The 22,783-nt window shown below is 44.7% G+C and overlaps 2 protein-coding genes across 2 annotated transcripts in view; one reads left to right on the top strand and one right to left on the bottom strand.

The window, feature by feature from the left end:
- LOC144122908 (uncharacterized) overlaps positions 1–18,415 on the bottom strand; it is a 102,950-nt gene extending 84,535 nt beyond the window's left edge. Inside the window, exons 1-2 of the mRNA XM_077655873.1 lie at positions 18,147–18,415; positions 6,957–7,144 (exon numbers count right to left, since the gene is read on the bottom strand). Of these exons, the coding sequence (XP_077511999.1) occupies positions 6,957–7,144; positions 18,147–18,216 (258 nt within the window). The 5' untranslated portion in view covers positions 18,217–18,415. The remainder of the gene's footprint in view (positions 1–6,956; positions 7,145–18,146) is intronic.
- Positions 18,416–18,889: 474 nt separating this feature from the next.
- On the top strand, positions 18,890–21,281 carry LOC144123678 (uncharacterized). The gene is made up of 3 exons (XM_077656463.1): positions 18,890–18,900; positions 20,453–20,584; positions 21,128–21,281. Exons 1-3 carry the CDS (start codon positions 18,890–18,892, stop codon positions 21,279–21,281), a joined length of 297 nt encoding a protein of 98 aa, XP_077512589.1.
- Positions 21,282–22,783: the final 1,502 nt, after the last annotated feature.

The raw sequence follows: 22,783 nt of genomic DNA, 5'->3' as shown, positions 1-22,783 counted from the left end.
CTCCCTTGTCCTCACCTGACCGAGTGAAATCCTCATGAGGTGAGAGTGAGAACGCCCTCATGAGGGCTCGCCCTCGTGAGGATGCCCATGTCTGGCGAGGGACTGCTACATAAGCGCAAAATAAGAGACAATCACAAGAACGATGGACAGGACAACGCGCTTGTGACACATCCTTCACGTGCATTTTGTTGTTCTCATTCTCTCATGTCATTCTTCCCACAGGCATTGTTCCTTGTTAAAACTTCTATAGCTTTTAATATTTTATCGCTTTATCCGGCCCTTTACGCCGCCCCTGAAGTTGACTCAGCTGACAGCTTGCCTCGAGACTACTTAATATATGTGTGCACATTTCGAATAAATTTGAGTTGTAAGTCAGCGCCTGTGTTGTACGTTCCCCTATTCGTCGTGTGTTTGGGCTGTTTCCTTTTAAGTACGTAATTTCTCAGGGATGCGCCCATGACGATGACTGCACCTCCGCGCTGCTTTTGTTTACATAGCTGCATGTGCAGAGGTAGCAACTGCGCGTTCGTGCGGCATAAAGCGAAAGCTGCGTTCTACTTTGAATGAACAGACTGTTCTCTTTTCCTTCGGCTGTACGTTTAATTGTTTACGCAGTCCGAAAACTCTGTAAGGATAGCCGATGAATGCGAGCGCCCGCCTGGGGAACGCTTCACAGCCAGATGGTTGACACCGCGTAGGTCCAGTTTGTAATTGCTTTTTCTGGTGTGTCAAATACTTGATTTTAGATTGCTTTATCTACAAGCATGATAGGCGCCTATTTGCAACAACTAAGATGGCGTAATTTTTTGTTCACAAGTGACGACGCCGACTGTTGCCGGCGCCTGCAGCTTTGGTCGACAAACTGTGTCGCACCACCTAGCAGTGACACTTCCCGATCCATATATGAGCATCCTAATATGTAAGCAGTCGTTGATTTCATGTTACTGTTGTCCAAACTATGCTCGATGACCATTTTGTATCCGTTAAAACTTGTGACCTCTCTCTCCACAATCCCTGACATTGCACACACGGACACAGCGAACTCGCAAGGCATACTCGTACCGCTTATGAGGGTCGAAAGGTGGACATATGAAATGGTATAATAACCATTCGAATAAAGTATAGACTAGAGAAACTAGTCAGGTCGTCGTCTCATCGACGTAAAGGTTTCACTCGGACGCCGATTTGGTGCCGACTGGTGCCTACGTCAGCAACGGCATATATTTGTCGAACAACCCACCGACCACCGGAGTCGTCGACGTAGCGGCTGGTATATGGGTCGCACGTCGCCGTTCATTGCAAAGAGGGCATAACACGTCCAGAACGGCCGAACTGTGGGTTCTGCACCTCCCAAAGCCGTTGCTACTAGGAAGGCGATGAAACCCTACACGTTCAACTGTACGTGGTTAGATCCAGGCCATTTTTAACCAAATGTTATCGCTAGATACCTCGTGTTCAGCCCGAAACACGGCGAGAACGTGTTTTAGACAAGCGTTTTGTTTGGTGTACGTCACGTTACTGTGCTGTGATGTCACTAATACCTACTGATATCTTTCGTAATAGACGTCATTTACTGGGTACCGATTTTGAGAAAGTTTATTTTAGGACTCTTTGCAGCTGAAATAAAATATACTTTAAGGGTTTGCTTCATGAAAAAATTTGTCGTGACTGCCGTTACATAAGACCAGCTTTTAGTAGCCTCAAAATTTTCTGTCTCAACCGCTTTTAAGAGGGGATATTTGAGTGAATATCGTAATTTTGGTTTGTCCATGCCAGAGGCCGCCGTCCAGAGGCGCCGTCATCGCTTTCCTTTTTCTCACGGAAGAAAGTACCCGATTTCCCTGGCAATATTTTAGCACCGGCCAACTCCTTTTATAATTTTCGAGTTTACCGCAGCTGCTTTTTTGCCTTGTTGACATTAAGAACACGAAAGGAGTAAAAAGGCCGGAAGCTGCCCTCTAGCGCACTCCCTTTAAGGGGCAGGGTGTGCTGCCAAAGCGCTGGCGTAGGAAGAAATAAAATTATTGATTGATTGATTGGTTGATTGATTGATTGATTGATTGAAATACTTACGGTTGCAACTCAAACAAATTTCCTCTTCAAAAGATAGGTAATTGCTAGCAGTTACGAATATTTGAAACGAGGTTTTAATGCAACCTCTTTGTTAACCTCAATTCCTCCGACGCCACGTTTAAAATCCTCCGAATTTTTCTAACTGCATCTGGTTCCTATGCATTGCAGTGTGAATATTCCCCCGTTGCCATGAGTAAGCATTCGTATATTTAGAGATCCATATCTACTGCGGAACTTGGGCTGCATATCCTGCTCCTAAAAGGGAGTGCACTAGAAGCCAGCTTGCTTCCTTTTCACTCCAATATAAGCTTACTGATGCTAGAGTGCAGAAAGTTTAAACGTCAGCTTTAAATCTTGCGCTTCCGAGTGCAACCATCAGTTGTTATTTGACGACTGCCGAGCACGTTTGTTCCTATATCGCCGCCGCTGATTTGTTAAGTTCTCTGTGGTGCCAAGCCGGCACAATACAGAGTTTCAGTGCTACTTCAGTCTGCTCATCTATGTTTCGCGGAGCTGTCCTCAGCATGCTACAAAACTAACCGTAAAATAATGCACAGGATAGGGAATGTCAGACTTGCAGGGTATTTGCTGAGGTAACCGCTGACAGAATCCCCGCAACCGGCAACATTAGTCAACAAAAAGACCAGCGGGACTTTCATAAAGTGCACTAGAAGGCAAAGATTCGTGACGTAAGTCGGTTGATACCGAATTTCCTAGGTTATAAGCTGCTCTCATGCACATATATAGTCTTTCAAAATTACAATTAATTCCAAACATCCGCTGTCAAGCAAGCTCTGCGTAAGGGCGTGGAAGAGGAATATGTAAGGGCCGTAGAAAATATTCATTCAGACTGCACAGCGACCATAGACCTTCAGATGAAAATTGATAGCTTAAAAATTACACACGCTGCTTAGGGTAAGCGGACTATATCTCCGCTGCTCCTCTCTGCCCACTCACAAGAGGATTCAGTAGCACAGATTTGGAAGGTTTTGCATACAACGTTTTTCTTAATTTACTTCCTCTTTCGATATCGAGAGCATGTCAAATTATATAACAGTTTTAAATTTTCAATATTCACCCATAGGGCATAAGCTTGGAGGCTAACGGAAAAGCTATGGATTAAATTGCGGACGACGCACTGAGCTATGCAAATGATAAATTTGCGATGTTAAGACTCGGGAAGGATGGGAGTGGAGATCGTTAAGAAACTAAGAAGAGCGGTTTGCATGCTAGCGGGAATAGAGAAACAGCAAATAGACATGGGCTGGGTGTTTAGGGCTGAGAGGAGATAAGACAACAGATGAAAGTAAAGGGTGGATTCCAAGAAAGAGAAAGCGTTGCAGGGGCACGGTAGAAACCCAGATGGAGGAATGAGATTAGCAAGTTTGGGGAGTTGCCACAGGACAGATTTAACTGGAGGAACTTACCAAGAAAGGAAGCTGTGGAAGCACTTCTCGATGATCATTGCTCGGATATTGCGGTCCTCACCGAGTCATGGCTTACCGCAGATATTCAGGACAGCGAACTTCTCGAGGTTAGTAAAGCGTTCAGTGTCTACAGACTTGACAGAGCTGGCCGAAGAGGAGGTGGTGTCCCGATTCTCATTAAATCAACGGTAGTCTCAAACTTCGTGCCTGTTCGTTGTAGCCTTGAACTAGTATGTATTAACCAGTCCTTTACGTTTAGCAACACATTGCTTATTGCCTGCTACCGTCCGCCAGATATAGATCGTTCTTTTGTTTATGAGCTGTATTCCGTCCTTTTGCACCTCTAATCCCGCTTCCCACGAGCGAACTTGGTCCTATGCGGAGACTTTAATTATCCGGATATCGACTGGGCACAGCTGTCAGCATCTTCTCGTCAGTCGAAAAAAATTTATTGACTTTCGACTGGGCACAGCTGTCAGCATCTTCTCGTCAGTCGAAAAAATTTATTGACTTTATTCTTACTTTTAATCTGTTTCAGTCAGTTAGAGCCCCAACCCGTGGCACCAACATCCTTGATCTAGTGTTTGTCTCAAAGCCTGAGTTATGTCAGTCTCTCTCGTGTACAAGTGGCCTTAGTGATCACAATCTGTTATTTTTTAATTTGGCTATTTCAATTCCCACCCGTAAGCCATCTTTAAAATATATTCGCGAATCTACCAAAGCCGACTATGCGCAAATTAACCTTGAACTGGAAGCGTTTTTTTATCAATTTAGTAAAACTGCTCACACCCGAACAATTCAATAGTAATTGGTTACTTTACAAGCAAAAAATACTTTCACTCATGGAAACATATGTCCCGCTTATCTGCATTCGCAGATATGCTGATAAGCACAGGTTTTCTAACGACCTTCGACGTATTTTAAGAAAAAAAGCGGCTTTTCCGAGCTGCCAAAAATTCTGCCTCTGTTTCCAAGTGGGACAAGTACTTTGAATGCCTCCGGGCTTATACAAATCTTTTGAGGTACTCCAAAGAGAAATATTTCCATGAAGACTTGCATAACATCATTCGGAATAACCCTAAGAAATTCTGGAATATCCTGTTGGCAAACCGTAACTAACCTCAAAATATCATCTTGCATGACCAAGATGGCTCGCACGTCCCCGCAGATAGCTGCGCAGATGTCATGAACACCTACTTTTCTTCAGTTTTTACTCGGGAATCAGTCCTTAATGTACCCAGCTATCCCAGCCGTAATTTCAGCCAGATGCCTCCAATTTCAATTTCAGTCAAAGGCATAGCTAAACTTGTTGATAACTGGAAGCCGTCAAGCGCTCCCGGGCCGGACGACATAACTACCAAGGTTCTTAAAAGTAAAAGAGATATTCCAAGCCAGACAGTACAAATCATTTTTAGTCAATTTCAAGTTCTGCAATTCTAAATAACTGGGCATTAAGTAAGGTTGTCTCGATTTTCAAAGCTGGTGACCGTTCTGATCCGTCGAGCTATCGACCAACTTTATTAACATGTATTGCTTGTAAAATGCTGGAACACATCATATTGTCACAAGTCTGCTCTCACCTGGAAAGGAATTCCTTCTTTTTTACCAATTGACATGGTTTGCGCTCTGGATTTTCGTGCGATACCCAGCTTTTCGAGTTTACTACCGACGTTCACCTGAACTTAGATTCATCATTTCAAATTGATATCATCTACCTGGATTTCTCTAAAGCCTTTGACCGGATTCCACACCAACGCCTTATGGCTAAAGTCTCTCCTCTCTCCCTAGATCCCTTAAAACTGTCATGGATTTCTTCTTTCCTCTCAGACCGCACCCAGTTTACTGTTGTCGGAAATCACCGCTCCAAAGCCTCCAAAGTTATTTCGGGTGTACCCCAAGGCTCTGTCCTAGGACCACACTTATATTCAGTGTTTATCAACGACCTTCCTGCAACTATCTCTTCCTCAATTCGCCGTTTCGCTGATGATTGCGTTCTTTATCGCTGCACAACTGCCACCTCTGACCACAGACTCCTCCAGAAAGACCTCGATATAATAGAAACCTGGTGCACCACCTGGCTGATGAATCTAAACATATCCAAATGCAAGAGCATGCAAATATCCCGAAAGCATTCCACCTTTAACTATTCATGCTCGTTAAACTCCACTATCATTTCACGTGTTGAATCATACCGATACTTTGGTGTTTTCACCGACAAACTCAACTGGACTGAACACATCACGAAATTAGTGGCAGAGACATCCAAAACACTTGGTTTCATTAAGCGTTCCCTCTCTATATCCCCCAGTTCCATAAGAAAACTTGCTTAAGAGGTGTACGTTAAACCGAAACTTGAATTTACCAGCGCAATATGGAGCCCTCATCAGCAATATCTAACTGAATCGCTTGAAAGCATCCAAAGCTGGGCGCCTCGCTTCATCTGTTCCGAATATGATAGACGGGTTAGCGTTAGTGCCATTAAATCATCCATTAACCTTGAATCATTAGCGCATCGAAAGAAGATTTCACGGCTGTGCGTATTCCCAAATATATATTATAATCGCCTCGACCGCAGAACCTTCCTTTTAGTACCACCTGTACGAGCATCACGTCGTCTTTTCAATTCTATGAGCGTGCAACGCATAACTGGTTCGACACACGCATTTAATAAGTCTTTCTTACCCTTGGCCATTTAAAAATGGAACTCGATTCCTGAACCTATACTCCATGAACGTGACAACTATAAATTTAGGCAGCTAATATCAGCTCACTTTGCCAAATAATCTTTTTATCACCAAACATTTCCAGGTTTACTCAGATACAAAACGCGAATTTTGCTTTGTATCTGTTCCCTACGCCCAAGTATGTGTCATATTTTCTGCTTTGCCTTGTAACTTTTTTTTCTCTCTTCTGTGTTTGTAATAATTGTGCATGTATACCCTTGTACTGATTTGTAAAGATATGAAAAAATCAATCGCATGGGTGTTCTTTTCGTCTTTTTTTTTCGTTTTTTCCTTTCAATAACCATGGTTTCATAAGAATTTGTAACGTTACTTGCCTATCTGGTTTTTATTTCACTTTTATATCACCACATGATTACTGCAATTATTATCCCCCCTTATGTAATGCCCAACCCAGGGCCCTTAAGGGATAATAGATGATGAATGATGATGAATATGACAGTGGTATTCCCCCTGCAGCGGATGTATCTAGGTCACTGCTGCGAGCGATGGGGGGGGGGGGGGGGGATGACGACGGCCCATGATGAACATCCACTCGAGCTGGCCAGTGGGTGCCCTTTCGCGTAACACGCTGAGAGTAGGAATGCGACACGTGTGCGCGCAGTATGAGAGCGCGCTAGGCTGATAGTGTAGTGCCTGGCTTACAGTTTCTCGCCAGACTTCCACCAGTGGAGCGATCGATTCTGCGATGCAGAAATGGAACGAACCCTCTCACCTGGTTGCTCAGTGACAGCAAACCTCCGCCACCGCCGACATCCGGCTGAGGTCTCGAGCTTTCAGGCAACCCCGACGTGAGCGACGCTTGTATGAGGCCCAAGATGGCGGCCAAACTAGCGGCCATTCCTGTGCCGAGGAGCTCATCGGGAGGAGTCCGAACGTCCCGCTGCACTGGTACGTTACTTTCTGCAAGAGAGGGAAACCCGCCAGTCGATAACGAAGGCTTTTAATCATGGCGTATGTGCCGCCAGTTGTTGCGGCAGCTCTGATTGGCATCGCGCTCTAATCAAATTAAAGGAATTGCGAGTGTCTACTTGACGTGAAGACGAGATTCATGAGCTGGCGCACTGGTGCAAGGGGAAATGACCAGCTTTTGGAGCGGACTCTGATGAATTCTTTGCTTTGATCTGCTTGATTACCTGCTGGATTCATTTACATGCGCGCGTCAACGAGCGCTGTCCGCTCCTTGTGAACTGCGTTGTTACGCATCGCACGTAAGTGCATACAGAAGCACACTTGTTGCAAAGCTAATAGGGGGGCCAGTTGTTGATCATTATACGAACGTAGGCGCTAAAAGCGAAGCAAGACTATACACACCCGACACAAGCGCAAACTGACAACTGTTTATTTCTTGCGGAAGATGCGTTTATATACGCAACGTCAGTTTTTATGAAAGGCAACCTTCCCGTCATCAAACACGTGACCATCACCACGACCCAGAATCTGAACTTATCTTATCAACTAATTATTTTCTAAGTGCAATAGATGAAGTGCTTACACACGTTCCATTTTCCGCCCTTCGAATTAAAAACGCTTCAACTATTTCTCTTTCAATCCTTTCTTTCTTGCTACCTACAATTGTGGTCCTGTGGAATAGTGATTCGCATTTATTTTTGCACCTGCTGCATTACTGCGCTAGATTCTCCGGGTGGTTAATTTTTTTGTAGTCATTATTGTGCTCCAGAAGCCTTGTGTTGACACATCTTCCTGACTGTCCAATGTATTGTTTCCCGCGTGATATAGAAATCTTATAAATAATGTCTTTCTGGCATGGTATGAACATTTACCTATGGACAATGTCACATTGCTTGCGTTTGTCACACTTTCCTTTCGTATTCACCTTTTTGGAAAGGCTTATGAGTTTTTTTGGTGCGCTAAATACAACCTTCGCTTGGTGTTTGTTTGCCACTTTCTTCAATCCGTGCGGTACCTTATGCATATGCGGTATGACAGTCAATCCTTCTCTATTTCGCTGCTCTTTCGACTGCTTTCGTTTCGTAGTCAAGGATTTTAGCACTTTTTCTTTCGGCCCCTGACGCGATCATGTTCTCAGGGAACTCACTATCAATCAGCCGACTGATTTGCATGCTGATGCTCTCAGTCATTTTGTGATCGCAGGACTTCGTAAGGCTCTGCATCATACACGAGTGGGCAACAATCCTTTTGACAAGCTTAGACTGGCTGAGATCATATCTCGTGATGTTTTTATCACTTTTTATAATATACTACCAGCAAGTATAGACAGGAGTTTCCTGTATTTTTAGATCAAGGAATTTTATCATAGCGAGAAATATAGCGCGGAGTACGAGAACACGCAAGAAGAAACGAACAACACGAGCGCTGGTGTTGCTCGTTTCTTCATGCGTGCTGTCCTACTCTACGCTATATTCTCCAGCTGTGATAATGAACCAACAAGCCCAAAAAGCCACTCTTTTGAACTATTTATCGAAGCTTGTTCATGTAGTTCATAAGTGAAGTTAAGGCCATCGAATATGCGTTTAAAAAGCGCGACCATCGCATCCGCGTCAACCGCGCCTGCTTTTTCCGCAATAAAACAGAGCAAGATATAATCGAACATGTACATGGCAAAGGGTGATCGCACCCTCAAACCAGAGCTTGAGCCGCCGCGGTGGCTGAGCGGTTATGGCGCTCGGCTGCTGGCCCGAAAGACGCGGGCTCGATCCCGGCCGCGGTGGTCGAATTTCGATGGTGGCGAAATTCTAGAGGCCAGTGTACGGTGCGATGTCAGTGCACGTTAAGGAACCCCAGGTGGTCGAAATATCCGCAGCCCTTGACTGCGGTGTTTCTCATGGCCTGAGTCGCTTTGGGACGTTAAGCCAAATAAACTAAACCAAATCATCAAACCAGAGCTTGAAGGTAGGAATGTGTCGGCATGCTTTCGCACGACATCGGCACATTGACACAACATCGCACCTGGGATGATGCACTCACGCTGCTTGATATTGCAGGCCACTCTCAGCTGGATGGTCTGTTCATGGCTCCTTCACCAAGACCACCTCCCGTCACCGTACCTGCTACAGATTTCGCCGAATTCCAGTCGAAACGTGCCACTTCTGGAAGAATCCTACCCATTCGTCTGGCAACCCGGATCTACAACACCAGCGTTCGAAGCGGTTGGCGCGCAGTATAAGGGCCCGTTCACACTTGTCCAAAAATCCGGCGAGCGAAGCATATTCGGCCGCTTTTGACGCCGAGCGAGGCGGAAAGCGGCCCGGCAAGGGCGATCGTTCTGGACCCAAATTTTCCGCGTTCACCGCCGCGGCGAAAAACATGTCGGCGCCCTTCGAAGCAGGGCCCCTCGCCTCGGAATGAATTCGTCGTTGTTGCGGCCTTGTTCAGCGCGTTCGCTGGCCATAAATCGGACACCGGTGCATCGCTTCGTCTCACCTCAGCTATAAGCAAAATATAAGTGATAAATTTGCTTTATTTTTTATTTTGAGTGACGATTCTGCCGCTACTAGGCCTACGAGGAGCGCCGGTATTGTTCACAGTACTAGTTCCCGTCCTGACACGCAAATGGCGGCACTAGGCTGGGCGTTTCGTTGCGAGTCTGCATACGCGGAACTAAAAATAGGAATGTGCTTGCGTTTACGTACGCAAGCGTGCATACGGTTATGGTACACAAACAGCATCGATTTATGCTCTTTTCTAACCATATCTGTGTATGCCGCGATCGGTGACGTGGTGGCCGGGAAGTGTGTGGAAAAGCGAGAAACAGCAGCGGCGCGGCGGTTCCGCCTCACTCTTGCGTCCACAGATGAGAACAGGTACTAGTTTTCCCGGCGAGCGAATCCGCTTCGCTCGCCAGATTTTTGGACAAGTGTGAATGCGCTCTAAGAACCACCCAGCAAGCGCACACTTCGGGCACGACATCGCACCTGTCATTATGCACTCACGCTGCTTGATGTTGCAGGTTGGTTACTTGAACAACGCGACTCGTGCTAAGAGTAACAATTGCTGTCTTTCGGCAGTGTCGTGCCCACCTGCTCTTGAAGGCATGTTAAAGCGAATGTTCGCGTATTTTAGCGGCTTTTTTTCAGGCTTGTGCAAAATCTTGCTAATGCTCTCTGGTGATGTTGAATCCAACCCAGGTCCCATGTCTAAAGGCGAAGCTGACACATTTGCCGACGCACTTGAAACGATCCGTAAACTTGAAGACGGTTGTACTCTCCTACTCGAGGAGATAAAAGGTGCCAAAGAAAAACAGGCAGAAAGTGAAAACGAAATTCGGCTGCTTAGTGCTAAGGTAGCGACCTTAGAAGCAGCCATCGCATAACGTAGTACAACAGAGGAAGAAAAAAAGGCCGACATAGTGTGCGTCTCGAATCAGCTGACAGCCATTGCGTCAAGGTGTGACGAAGCGGAAAATAGGATGCGGCGTTCAAACCTTCTAATCTTCGGAATAGAAGATGAATCAGATCAAGCCTGGGGAATGTGGGGGAGAAAATAATAAAATTCTGCGCGGAAAATTTAGAAATTACCGCTGCCAGCCATAAGTTTGAACGGGTTCCACGAGTGGGGAAATGTAACGCTGAGAAGCGGAGGCCAATAATAATAATAATAATAATAATAATAATAATAATAATAATAATAATAATAATAATAATAATAATAATAATAATAATAATAATAATAATAATAATAATAATTGCTTTTGGAGGGAAAAGAAATGGCGCAGTATCTGCCTCATATATCGTTGGGCACCTGAACCGCGCCGTAAGGGAAGGGTAAAGGAGGGAGTGAAACAAGAAAGGAAGAGAGAGGTGCCTTAGTGGAGGGCTCCGGAATAATTTAGACCACCTGGGGATCTTTAACGTGCACTGACATCGCACACCACACGGGCGCCTTAGCGTTTTTCCTCCATAAAAACGCAGCCGCCGCGGTCGGGTTCGAACCCGGGAACTCCGGATCAGTAGTCGAGCGCCCTAACCACTGAGCCACCGCGGCGGGGTAGGCCAGTAATTGCAAAGTTGACCTTTTTCAAGGACAAAACACTTCTCTCATCAGGGTCTAAACTGAAGGGAACAGATTTGGCAGCCCGTGAGGATTTTTCGCTTACAGCACGCAAGGCAATGGCAAAGCTGACCGAGTTCGCAAAGCAGCATAAGTTGAAGTATAAGTTATCAGTTGATAAACTGCGCATGGGCTCAAAAACGTACATCTACAATGCCGCTACTGATGCTGTCGTGCAGTTAGATCAGTAGCTCATACGAGGCAATAGTACGCGCATCCACAAAAAAAATAAACCTGTCATATCTTCCCCTTTATCATTATCATTTACTTATATCCGAAGTATCTTATCCAATAGCGCTCATGCCTCATCTTTTCTCGAAGACAGTGACTGCGATATTAGAACTTTCACCGAAACATGGCTACATCCCGATATCAAAAACAGCGAAGTTCTTTTTAGCTCCAACTCATATAATATATACAGGCGTGATCGCATTCATAAGCGAAGCGGGGGCGTACTATTAGGCATAATAAAATCGTTCGCATCATTTGCTATAAATACCGATTCCGATCTTGAGATCAGTTGGACAGCTTGCATTATTTCCCCCTTAAACTTTTGATAGGCAACTGTTACCGCGAACCGAACTTCAATGACTCATTCTCAGATTTTCAGATAGACTACCTGTAAGCCTTACGAGGGCATTTGAGCTGTTCCAGGCTGATGTAACTAATCTTCTCGGAGACCTTAATTTTCCACAGATCGACTGGGCAAAGCTCTTATCACCTTGCACTGATTCAACAAGCTTCATAAATTTGACTTCAGATTTCAACTTATTTCAACTAGTTACCTAACCCACCCGTCGTCCCAAAACCTTAAACCTTATCTTTACATCAGCCCCTGACACAGTGTGTGACATAAATTACTTAGACGGGTTGAGCAACCACAATTTACTTCAACTGAAAATTAACATTCCACTCCCGTTCACTCGCATCACGAGGAAAAAGATTGGCGACTATAACAGAGGAGATTACAATCGAATAAATGATAAACATCAAGCGTTTTCTTATAATATCCTGATGGCCTCTTTTCAACACAGGTCAGTAGAAGATAACTCAATTCTTTTAAGAGACAAGCTCGCAGAACTAGGAGGCAAACATGCTCCACTTATCACGCTATTAAATGACAAATCTAACCCCTGGGTTACTGGAAAGCATCAACGCATGAGAAATAAGAAAAAACGATTGTGCAAAAATGGAAAGCACGAAGGTACGCCATGCGCGTGGCGTAAATATAAAACCTACCTAAAACCTATATTGTTCCGCCGTTTGTATCGCAAAAAATAAATATTTTTCAAAAGACCTTCCTGCGCTACTTAATAATAATCCAAGCAAGTTCTTCAAAAGAATACGTCAGAATAGCGTCAGTAATGATATCTCAATACATGACGCTAACAACACCCCCTACTCCGATGCTCACTATCCTAAAGCATTTAACTCGTTTTTCGCATCTGTTTTCACCGAAGATAATTCTAACATCGCGTATGTACCAGATTTTGATTACCCTACATGGCACCAGTTGACATTCCACTCGATGGCATAGTACACCTGATCAATAACCTTGAAGTATCCTCTTAATCTGGTGCTGAAGAAATTAATTCAAAAATACTAAAAAATACCATTTCTGCCTCCAGCAACACCTTCATATCTTTAAGCAGTCAATATCTACAGGTGAGCTCCCCACCGATTGAAAAATAGGAAAGGTTGTACCGGTTTTTAAAAACCGGCAACAAACACTCGCACGAAAAATACCACCCCATCTCACTTACCTGCATCTGTTGCAAGATGCTTGAACATATTTTTGCATCAGACATCTACAATCACCTTGAATCTAATCATGTTTTTTTAATTAAGCAGCATGGTTGCCGAAAAGGCTTTTCCTGTGCGACGCAGTTATTTGAGTTTACAACCGACCTACACTTCAACATGAACAGTAACTTACAAACTGATTGCATCTTTTTGGACTTTGCCAAAGCATTTGTTCGGGTAGCACATTGTCGATTAATATCTAAACTTTCTGCGCTCAAATTGGATTTTTTAACCCTGTCACGGCTCCTTAATTTTCTTTGTAATCGCGAACAGTTCACCGTTGTTAATAATTATTCCTCTCCTCTCTCCGACGTTACATCAGGAGTGCCGCAAGGAAGCGTCCTCGGTCCATTGCTCTTCTTAATTTACATTAATGACCTGCCAGTAAACATCTCATCTTGGATACGCATATTTTCTGACGACTGCATTTTTTATCGACCAATAAAAAGTACTAACGACCACCTTGCACTTCAAATGACCTCGATTGCATTAACGACTGGTGTAAAACGTGGCTAAAGGCTTGAAACATTTTTAAGTGTAAGATAATTTCTTTTAGCCGAAAATCAGTCAATTCGTATTTTCCCTACCACATTAATAACGATACATTGGCTCGGACTACACAGTAAAAGTATCTAGGCGTCCATCTTTTACCAAAGCTTTCTTTGGCTGAACATATAACCTCAATTTTCGCTAATGCTTCCCGGTCACTAGGTTTCCTTCGCCGTAACCTGAAATGCCCTACTCTTCACGTGCGTAAACAAGCCTACATTACTTTTGTCAGACCGCAGCTAGAGTACGCTTCATCCATCTGGTCAGCTCATCAGAAATATCTAATAGAGAAGTTGGAAGCTGTCCAGAATAGAGCTTGTTGCTTCATTTCGCAAAATTACAGCAGTCAGTCCAGTTTATCCTAACTAAAGATCGAAATTTCACTCCACCGGTTGCAAATTTGTCGCGACATTGCCCTTTTATCTATCTTTCACAAATACGTCCATGCCACTGATTCACTGCCAGCACATCTACGACGTTCCTCCTACTTATCACATAGATTACATAATAAGTACGGCTATGCCCGCATTTATGGCAACACACACTCTTTCAACTTCTCGTCACTCCCGCGTGCCATCTGTCTCTGGAATGATCTTCCGGACTGCATCGCCCTGCAGGGTAATCATGGCATCTTTCGCAAACACCTACTCAAGCACTTCATTGTAAACGCTTAGCACGTCATTTATGTAGTCACGATTCATATAACTTTGTTTTCAGCTGCTTGAGACTATTGCCTCTTTGGTTCTGTATGCGCAGCTTTTCTGATGTATGCCTGATATACTTTATTTTGTGCATTTCCCCTATTTTTGCTACATGACGCATAGTTGTTTTTTTTTTTACTTTTATTTTTTTTTGTGAATTTCGATACCGTATCTGAACCCACCTGTTTTTTTTGTATTTTGCTGTACTTTACTACGTTTTTTTTATTTCTAACCTATTTTGCCCAAACTTCTGTATTTGACCCCCTTACACAATGCCCCTCAAGAGGCCTGCAAGGTATCTGTAAATAAATAAATAAATATGTAGACGATTTCTTGCTGTTTTAGTGCGGTTGACGCGGATGCAATGGTCATGCTTTTTAAACGCATATTCGACAGCCTTGACTTCACTTTTGAACTAGCTGAAAAAACGATGATAAGATTCTTTGATTCTTTGATCTACAAACACAGGAAACCCCTTTCCATACTTGGTGTTTGTATCATACAAAAAGTGATAAAAGCCTCATGAGATATGATTCCAGCCAGTTTAAGCTTGTCAGAAGGAGTGTTGCTCAAAATAAATAAATAAATATGTAGACGATTTCTTGCTGTTTTAGTGCGGTTGACGCGGATGCAATGGTCATGCTTTTTAAACGCATATTCGACAGCCTTGACTTCACTTTTGAACTAGCTGAAAAAACGATGATAAGATTCTTTGATTCTTTGATTTACAAACACAGGAAACCCCTTTCCATACTTGGTGTTTGTATCATACAAAAAGTGATAAAAGCCTCATGAGATATGATTCCAGCCAGTTTAAGCTTGTCAGAAGGAGTGTTGCTCACTCGTGCATGATACAGAGCTTTACGAAGTCCTACGATCACAAAATGACTGAAAGCAACTGCATGCAAATCAGTAGGCTGATCGATAGTGGGTTCCTTAAAAACATGATCGTGTCAATGGCGGAAAGAAAAACTGCTAAAATCCTTGACGATTAAAGGAAAGAAGTCGAAAGAGCAGGGAAATAGAGAAGGATTGGCTGTCACACCGCATATGCATAAGGTATCGCACGGATTGAAGAAAGTGACAAACAAACACTAAGTGCAAGTTGTATCTAGCGCACCAAAAAACTGATAAGCCTCTGCAACAAGATGAAAGCGAAAGGAAAGCGTGACAAGCGCAAGGATTGTGACATTGCTCATAGGAAAAGGTTCGCACCATGCCAGAGAGACATTATTTATAAGATTTCAATATTATGCGGGAAACATTACATTGGGCAGTCAGGAAGATGTGTCAAATCGAGGCTTCTAGAGCACAATAATTACTGCGAAAAAATTAACCACCCGGAGAATCTAGCGCAGCACTGCAGCAGGTGCAAAAATAAATGCGAACCACTATTCCACAGGACCACAATTGTAGGTAAGCAGAAAGAAAGGATTGAAAGAGAAATAGTTGAAACGTTTTTAATTGGAAGGGTGGAAAATGGAACGTGTTTAAGCAGTCCATCTATTGAAGTTACGAAAAATTAATTGATATGATAAGTGCAGATGTTGGGTCGTGGTGGTGGTCACGTGTTTGATGACGGGAAGTTTGCTTTTCCTAAAAACCGACGTTGCGCATATAAATGCATCTTCCGTAAGGAATAAACAGTTGTTAGTTTGCGCTTGTGTCGTGTGTGTGTTGTCTTTTTGTGTCGCTTTTAGCGCATACGTTCGCATAATCAACCTGTTGGCTGGGCAGCACTTCAGACCAGTAAACGTTCCTTGAACCAATTTAAGAGCAGGGACATAACAGGCAATTAGCATGGGCGGCATTTAAAAAAGATTTCCGGCATCTTTAAAGCTTTACTCTTTTATGTGCGATATTATGTCAGGAGCACATTTCTGGAGCCGCACATATGAGTTTCTTGCATAATATCTGTTAACAGAAGAGAATTTTAATACACCCTTTAGTCACACTACAAGGAAAAATTTCAAGACAATGAATTTTTATGCAGCTGCAGCCAGTCGTGATGACGTAGTCATGTGGTCAGAAACTGTCGTGGCAGCCCCGACTATCGTGCCGAGAAGAGCGCCGCTCACCAGAAGTACGTCCCCTCAGGCGATGATTTCTTGATAGCGAACGCTTTCTGGGACCACTCAATATTGCAGAGACGCCACCGTATACGTGGGTCCCTCGAAGGGCGCTTCATCCGCCTCGGGAATGTCGCGAACTCGACACTTCGTATTTGGCTTGGCTGGGGTTGGGTCGTGAACACAAATTCTGTCGGAGAATGGGGCTAGTTGGGCGTGTTGGTAGATATTTTTCAGAAAAGCAGCGCCAAAAGATGCGGACAAAGACGAGATGACTAGGATGGGCGCTGATTCTTGCCTCTCCTAGTGATTACTTCATTGCACCATAGCCGCGGTAATGTGCTAGAACAATTCTCCCCTTAAGAAATTTAACAATAATCCAAGTTTTCTGCCCAACCACAGCCAAGCCAGATATGAAACTTCAACTTCCATGGCGTTCCATGGCCTCTGGAAGTGGATGCACTACCAAATAACTTCTTTTTCCTAGAGGCACCTTTGGGAAACTCAATAGCTCGAACATCTGGGACCCACAGCGGCCGCACTGTCCGTTCGTGAGCCGACTCTTTCGGGCAACTATAGACGACGCTACCGTTTGACCATAAGAAAGCAGCCATCGTTATAAAGTCTGCCGGGCAGCTGCAAAACAAACCAGCAACCTCAGGAAACTCGCGGCTCACCGTCACCACGGAACAAAAAAGGGGTGCGCAGTTTATCAGGAAGACATGCGATTCACGACAAACGTGTGATAGCGCGCGGTCTGTTCAGTTTAAGAAATGTAGCTAATGGAGAAGGCAATTAGCCTGTATAGTACGGCACGCGTTTTATAAAAATTTTCCTCGTGTTCTTGCATTTATGTTTCATCTTCCGATTGTGGTTCACTACGCACGCCATTATTAGTGTGCGGATTTTGTAACCGCGATATACTTTGCAAATAAGAAAATGTTGCTTCGGAATTGCCCCTGATTTGCGACTCTTGTCATCAGGTTTAGCTTGGAAGGCTTTGTTCTACGTCTTGTTCGAGGAAGTCATCTACAAGTCCTTGGCAATAAAGTTGTTTCTCTCTCTCAGATGTTGAATAGGTTTCATGCATTTTTACAGCTTATTCTTGAAAAAAAAACCAGACGGAGCACGGCAAAGGAGACGAGGCACGCTCGACGACTGGTTTGTTTCAAGAACATGTACTAATTGACCCAGATTTAAACTGTACTATACATTGCTATGCTTCGGACGCCTGGTCCTTGGACCTGTTCGGAGCTATCGATAACGCGCACGAAGAACCAGAACGGTGGGATTATATTACAACAAGATGCCAAACCCTTTGCTGAACACGCACTGTGTAAAGGACGCCTTCGCACGGAGAAGAGCTTGAATAGTACGAACAGGACTGGCATCCTGAGATTGCGCGTGTCGGGATTCCTTCGTTCATCGTCAAAGCCTCTCGCTAAAAGCCGTTCATAGCGGGGCACGCTTTGCTTGATCAGCCAGAATGCGGCGGTGGACGGACGCAAAGCCGAGGATGCCACCGCGCTTTGCCGTTCATTCGTTAATATTGCACACGACCTAGCGAGCGTGCATAGGTGCTGGTGCGGAACAGAGCCGGATCACGTGACTGCAGCCTTGTTCGGACATTGTATGTCAGTCGTTTCGCACTGCTTGAGGTGTCCTCTCCAAGCCCCGTCGCAGGGCCCGCCTGAAAACGCGTGCTCGTCATCGTCGTTACTCAGCGGCCCGGGGTCGGGCAATCGAGCTTACCTCGGTCTGCCCGGCTTTGCAACAGATGGAGCATGAGCAGGAGGAGAGCGCCGAGGGTGCGTGGCTCCATCGCTGGCCGCCGTGGAGTTCTCCCAGCTGGCCGGAAGGCTTAGTACCGATAATCAGTTTGCAACGCGCGATGGAAGAGAGTGCCGATATACGCTCTGCAGATGTGGAACGGATGAGACAACTTTATCAAACCAAGTCAAGGACGCTGATTTCTTTGCTGCTGCTTCAACAAGCAGTCGAATCTCAGCGGCTGCGCCCAGGAGAGTGCAGGCGTCAGTTGGGAAACCCAACGGCGACGGAGGAGAAGGCGCGTCCGGAATACACCAAGCAGAAAACACGGCTCGCCTCTGTTTGCGCAGTGTGTGCAGTCCACGCGCCGGTTGGGGCGAGAAATTTCCCGTCCTACGAAAGCTGCTTGTTTCGCCTGCCCAAAGCGAGCGTCGCATATTCAGACGGTGAGCGGCACAGTGTGGAAAGCGGCTTGTCTAACGTATTCGCCTGCGGGCGTTGCGCATGCGGCATCGGCCCGCATTGCGGACGGTTAAATAAGTGTAGGGGCTACAGACACTTTGGGGAAAGGCGAAGAGTTGTCGCGGTTGCAAAAATTCTGCCACTCTGCTCCATGCGTTCAAGGCATTGTTAAACGCAGCCTGTATTCGCTGCCTGTAAGCCAGTAAAACAAGTACGATCGGCAGGCGCGGTCACTTCCACATCCAGCGTTGTGCACATCCCGCATGGACGTTCTGTGCGCAGCGTGTGCAACGCAGTGCCGCCAAACACGCACCGCCACTGGGCCGAGGCCGCGGGGGCTGTGAACGCCCATGATGGCGCAAGTTCGGCGCCACGGCCGCGTGCGTTGCGCATGATCCATGCGGGCCAGACTTCACAAAGAACTCGGCGCTGCCATGGGCTCGGCCCATTCTGCAGCCACTGGGGCTCCGTGCATAAGCGAGAACAAATGATTATAAACCATGGCTTATCAACCTGTAGGCAAATAGTTGAGAGTGTCGTAGGCCATGCGTGGCTCAATCAGTAATGTAACTTGCAAAATCCTATCAAATCAATATTATTCCTGACTTGTGCATGTATATAAAATCATGCCCACGTGGTGAAGGAAAAGAAAGAAGGCAAAGTGTGCTTCCTGAAGTGGCTTCACCCAAGCTACACTACAATGGCAACTGGCACATGTAAACAGCATGAAATATGTCATCACACAATCGTCATCAACAGACACTGCGATTTGTGAAGTACAAGCATCATAATATGCTCATAAGTTCGAAAATATTGAACTTTCTCTAATGTAACTTTGAAAAACACGAAGCATCCAAAATATTGCATTTGACACTGCCACTGTTAAAGGGGTAGTGACACCACATTTTTGTGTTGCACCTCTAGGTTGTAAATAATGCGTTGCGATTCTGTAAGCATGGTACACGAAGATAGAAGCACGAACTCGTGTTATATAAATAATATTCGTACTATCTGTGCCCACCAGATTCGGTTTCAGTTCTTAGTTGCCACGTTTCTACACGACGTCAAAAACAGGACAATGCACTCTCACGTGGGCCTGGAAAACCGTGACGTCGAGTGGCCATATCGTCTGCTTGACACGCACGTGCGTAAGCACGGAGGCAACGAAAAAACGGGAGCAGGGCCAGTCCCAAATTAATGGCGAATAGCTTCGAGTTAGAAGGAGAATAATTGTATTTTGGCGAGGACACTGATTATGAGGCATCGGAAGACGACAAAAACGATGAAGAAGACGCCGCGTTTGCGCACCCCGACAACCACTTTATTTTTACAGCGCTTGAGGTAAACTTGCATGAGTTTTTTCCTGTTCGGAACTGCACCAAACGCTGGCCAATCCCCCCCCCCCCCCCCCCCGTGAGTATGTGCGTATAGATTTTGTCGCGAGCACCCATTACGCCGTTCGGATGCCATTTCCTCCTTAACTGTTTGCACGTGTTCTCCCAGGTACATGTAGAGTGCCGTAAACTGCGTGATTGAGGGGCATAATTTTGCCGCTCCAGCAAGTCATTCGCACACCGCTATTCGTTTCTTTTATATTTTTTTTTGTTTCTGCTCCGTGAAACACACGACCTTGCGCTTGTCGCATGCTTCGTGGAGAGCGTGCGCTAATTCGAGAATTCGCAACAACGCGGCCTAGCATGCACAAAGCTGTCTTTCCGAAATTGCCCTCGGCTGCGGGCGCGACGACATGCAAGTGCAGTTTTGCGTGGTGCAATAGTAGTAGTAGTAATAAAAAATAATAATAATAATCACGACATTTATCCTAGGTGTGAATGCGGCCGCTGTCGCGCCATGAACACCGCGCTCGAGTCTGTGTGCTGCCGTGAAATCCCAGAAGTAGCGGCCCACATCCCCGAGTGTGCGCTGTGCATCACCAGCAGCAACATATTTGTACAGGGGTACCTTAACATCTACGCACTGCAACATGCATATTCGGCACTACTTGAAGACAGACCGGCCTCGTCAATGCACCAGAGATCCACAGGTAACAGGGTGTTGCATGTTCGATCATATATGCTAGATGCACTTGCGATATTGTCATGCTCCACTCCTGTATCTGTTTCAATGATGACATTTGTGTCTTTTGCATTAAACTCTACATTTGTCTTGATCTTCAAACCTAGCTTCGCCACCATTTCGCTTGTAGCTATACAATTTGAATGCAGCCACTTTCGTATGAACTAAGTTTTAAAGTTTCAGCACAGTGGTTGAAATTTAGCAATCCTGACAGCAAGGCTGAAAGCAGTGAAAATATATCTTCCTACATTATATCGCTACATACTCTCTTAATCTTTCTATGCACCCAACCTGGCACATCAGTTGCTGGCACTTGCCACTGATATTGAACAAATAATGAAAAAAGTGATTCAGGGTTCTGTAACTAACAGTTTTTTTGTGTGTTTTGCACATCACCATCATAACGTTGCGACTATTTTTTGCAGTCGTTACAGGTACACGGCGTACCGACAGTTTGTGCGCTGGATTTGGCGTCGCCTTGGGAGGAGGAATCGCAGAGTTCTGCCAAGCTGTGTTGTGGGAGAAATGAGAAATGCTTTCCCCGCACAGCGATACTGTGGGTTTCGCTACCTGGAATAAATCAGTGTCAGAAATGAACCGTGCCCACTAACGGTAACAAGGTGTACAGTCATTTATTTCACATCAAAATGTAAAACAGAATAATGAACTCCAGGTAAAACAAAAAATAAAATGTACATTGGTCTGAATTATTAGAAGTGATATATCGAAAAAATGTTTACTTTGTATAGATATAGATATACATACCTTGGGCTGGCCTAGGTACACATACAACATATGTATGAAATGCTGCCTTCAACATTACAACTGCCGAAATTCACACCACATAATAGGGTTTTACCTGTGATTACATATCGCATTGTTTTGTAGTCACTATGAATGAACACACACATTTTCATACGAAACAGTAAAATGGCAGAACACCTATACCTGCATTAGTTCCCATGCATAAAGAGTGGCTCCAGCCAAGCCAGTTTGTGCCAAGGATATGCGGATACAATGAGATATCGCTATACAATGGACTTCTTCACTTGTATGCACGTTTTTCAAATTCCTGAGAAGTGCATAAAGCCCACATACTGCGTCAGGGTGCATGCCTTGCCTTCTGCAAAGCACTGAATATTATCATGCCAGCATTTCCTCAATATCCATGTTATCCAGTAGAACCAGTTTCATAGAATCAAACCTTCTCCCATTATCTTTTTTTCTCCCATTTGCTCACCTCTGTTTGAAAGGAAAAGCAAGCAAATGTTACCCTGATCAGTAGTACACTAATGAAGTTTTGTACATGCAATACAGCACAGCAGCCTGTGTGCACTTCACACAAAACAAATACGTGCAAGTAATGAAGACTTGAGGGTTAGACAAGTTGCAGTGGGCTCCTTTTTGAAGGACAAGGACAGCAGAAAGGTTACACTTGTGCTAATTCAATGGAGGTAATTTGGAAGAAGCAAAACATTACAGCTAAATTAAATTAAGCAGAGGGAGGAACATAATGAAAAGGAGTGGTAATAGTTGGCTGCAATTATGAGCGATTAAGTAGAAACTGTATATGTTTATCAAGGAGCTTTCACTAAGGAGCTTCCAAACTCGAGAAAGCCAGGATGTAGTATCACTAGGAGCTCCAGCTTCTCACTGTTCCGTGAAAGATTTCGAATTTGAGCTTTTTATGGTGAATTCTTTGCAGGCAGCTACATTTCCTTTATGCAGGTGTTGCGCAGATCAGTGAGCACAGCAGATCGATAGGAATGCTGTCAATTTAATCTGAACTCTCACGAAAGTTATACCGTGGTAAATAAGAACCTGCACATGGCCAGACATCTCCTCAAGCAAGTTAGCACATCAAGAATGGCAGGTGTGGTGGCAAACCATTCATAGTGTTTTATAGAAAGAGGTGAGTTACGAAAACAATACTGATTAATAAAAAGTGTTACTACTTTCAAATAAGGCTAAGCATCGATTCTGGGACTTCCTTTTGAGGCAGTACCAGGCCTTCAAACAATAAAAGTGAGCAGCAGGTAAATGTTCAACTTTTTCAGGGCTGCATCCCACGGCGGGCTTGC

This window comes from Amblyomma americanum, chromosome 3, assembly GCF_052857255.1.
Source record: "Amblyomma americanum isolate KBUSLIRL-KWMA chromosome 3, ASM5285725v1, whole genome shotgun sequence".
NCBI classification, from domain to species: Eukaryota; Metazoa; Arthropoda; class Arachnida; order Ixodida; family Ixodidae; genus Amblyomma; species Amblyomma americanum.
Note: the sequence above shows the minus strand (reverse complement) of the source record. Positions and strands in the feature narration are given on the sequence as shown.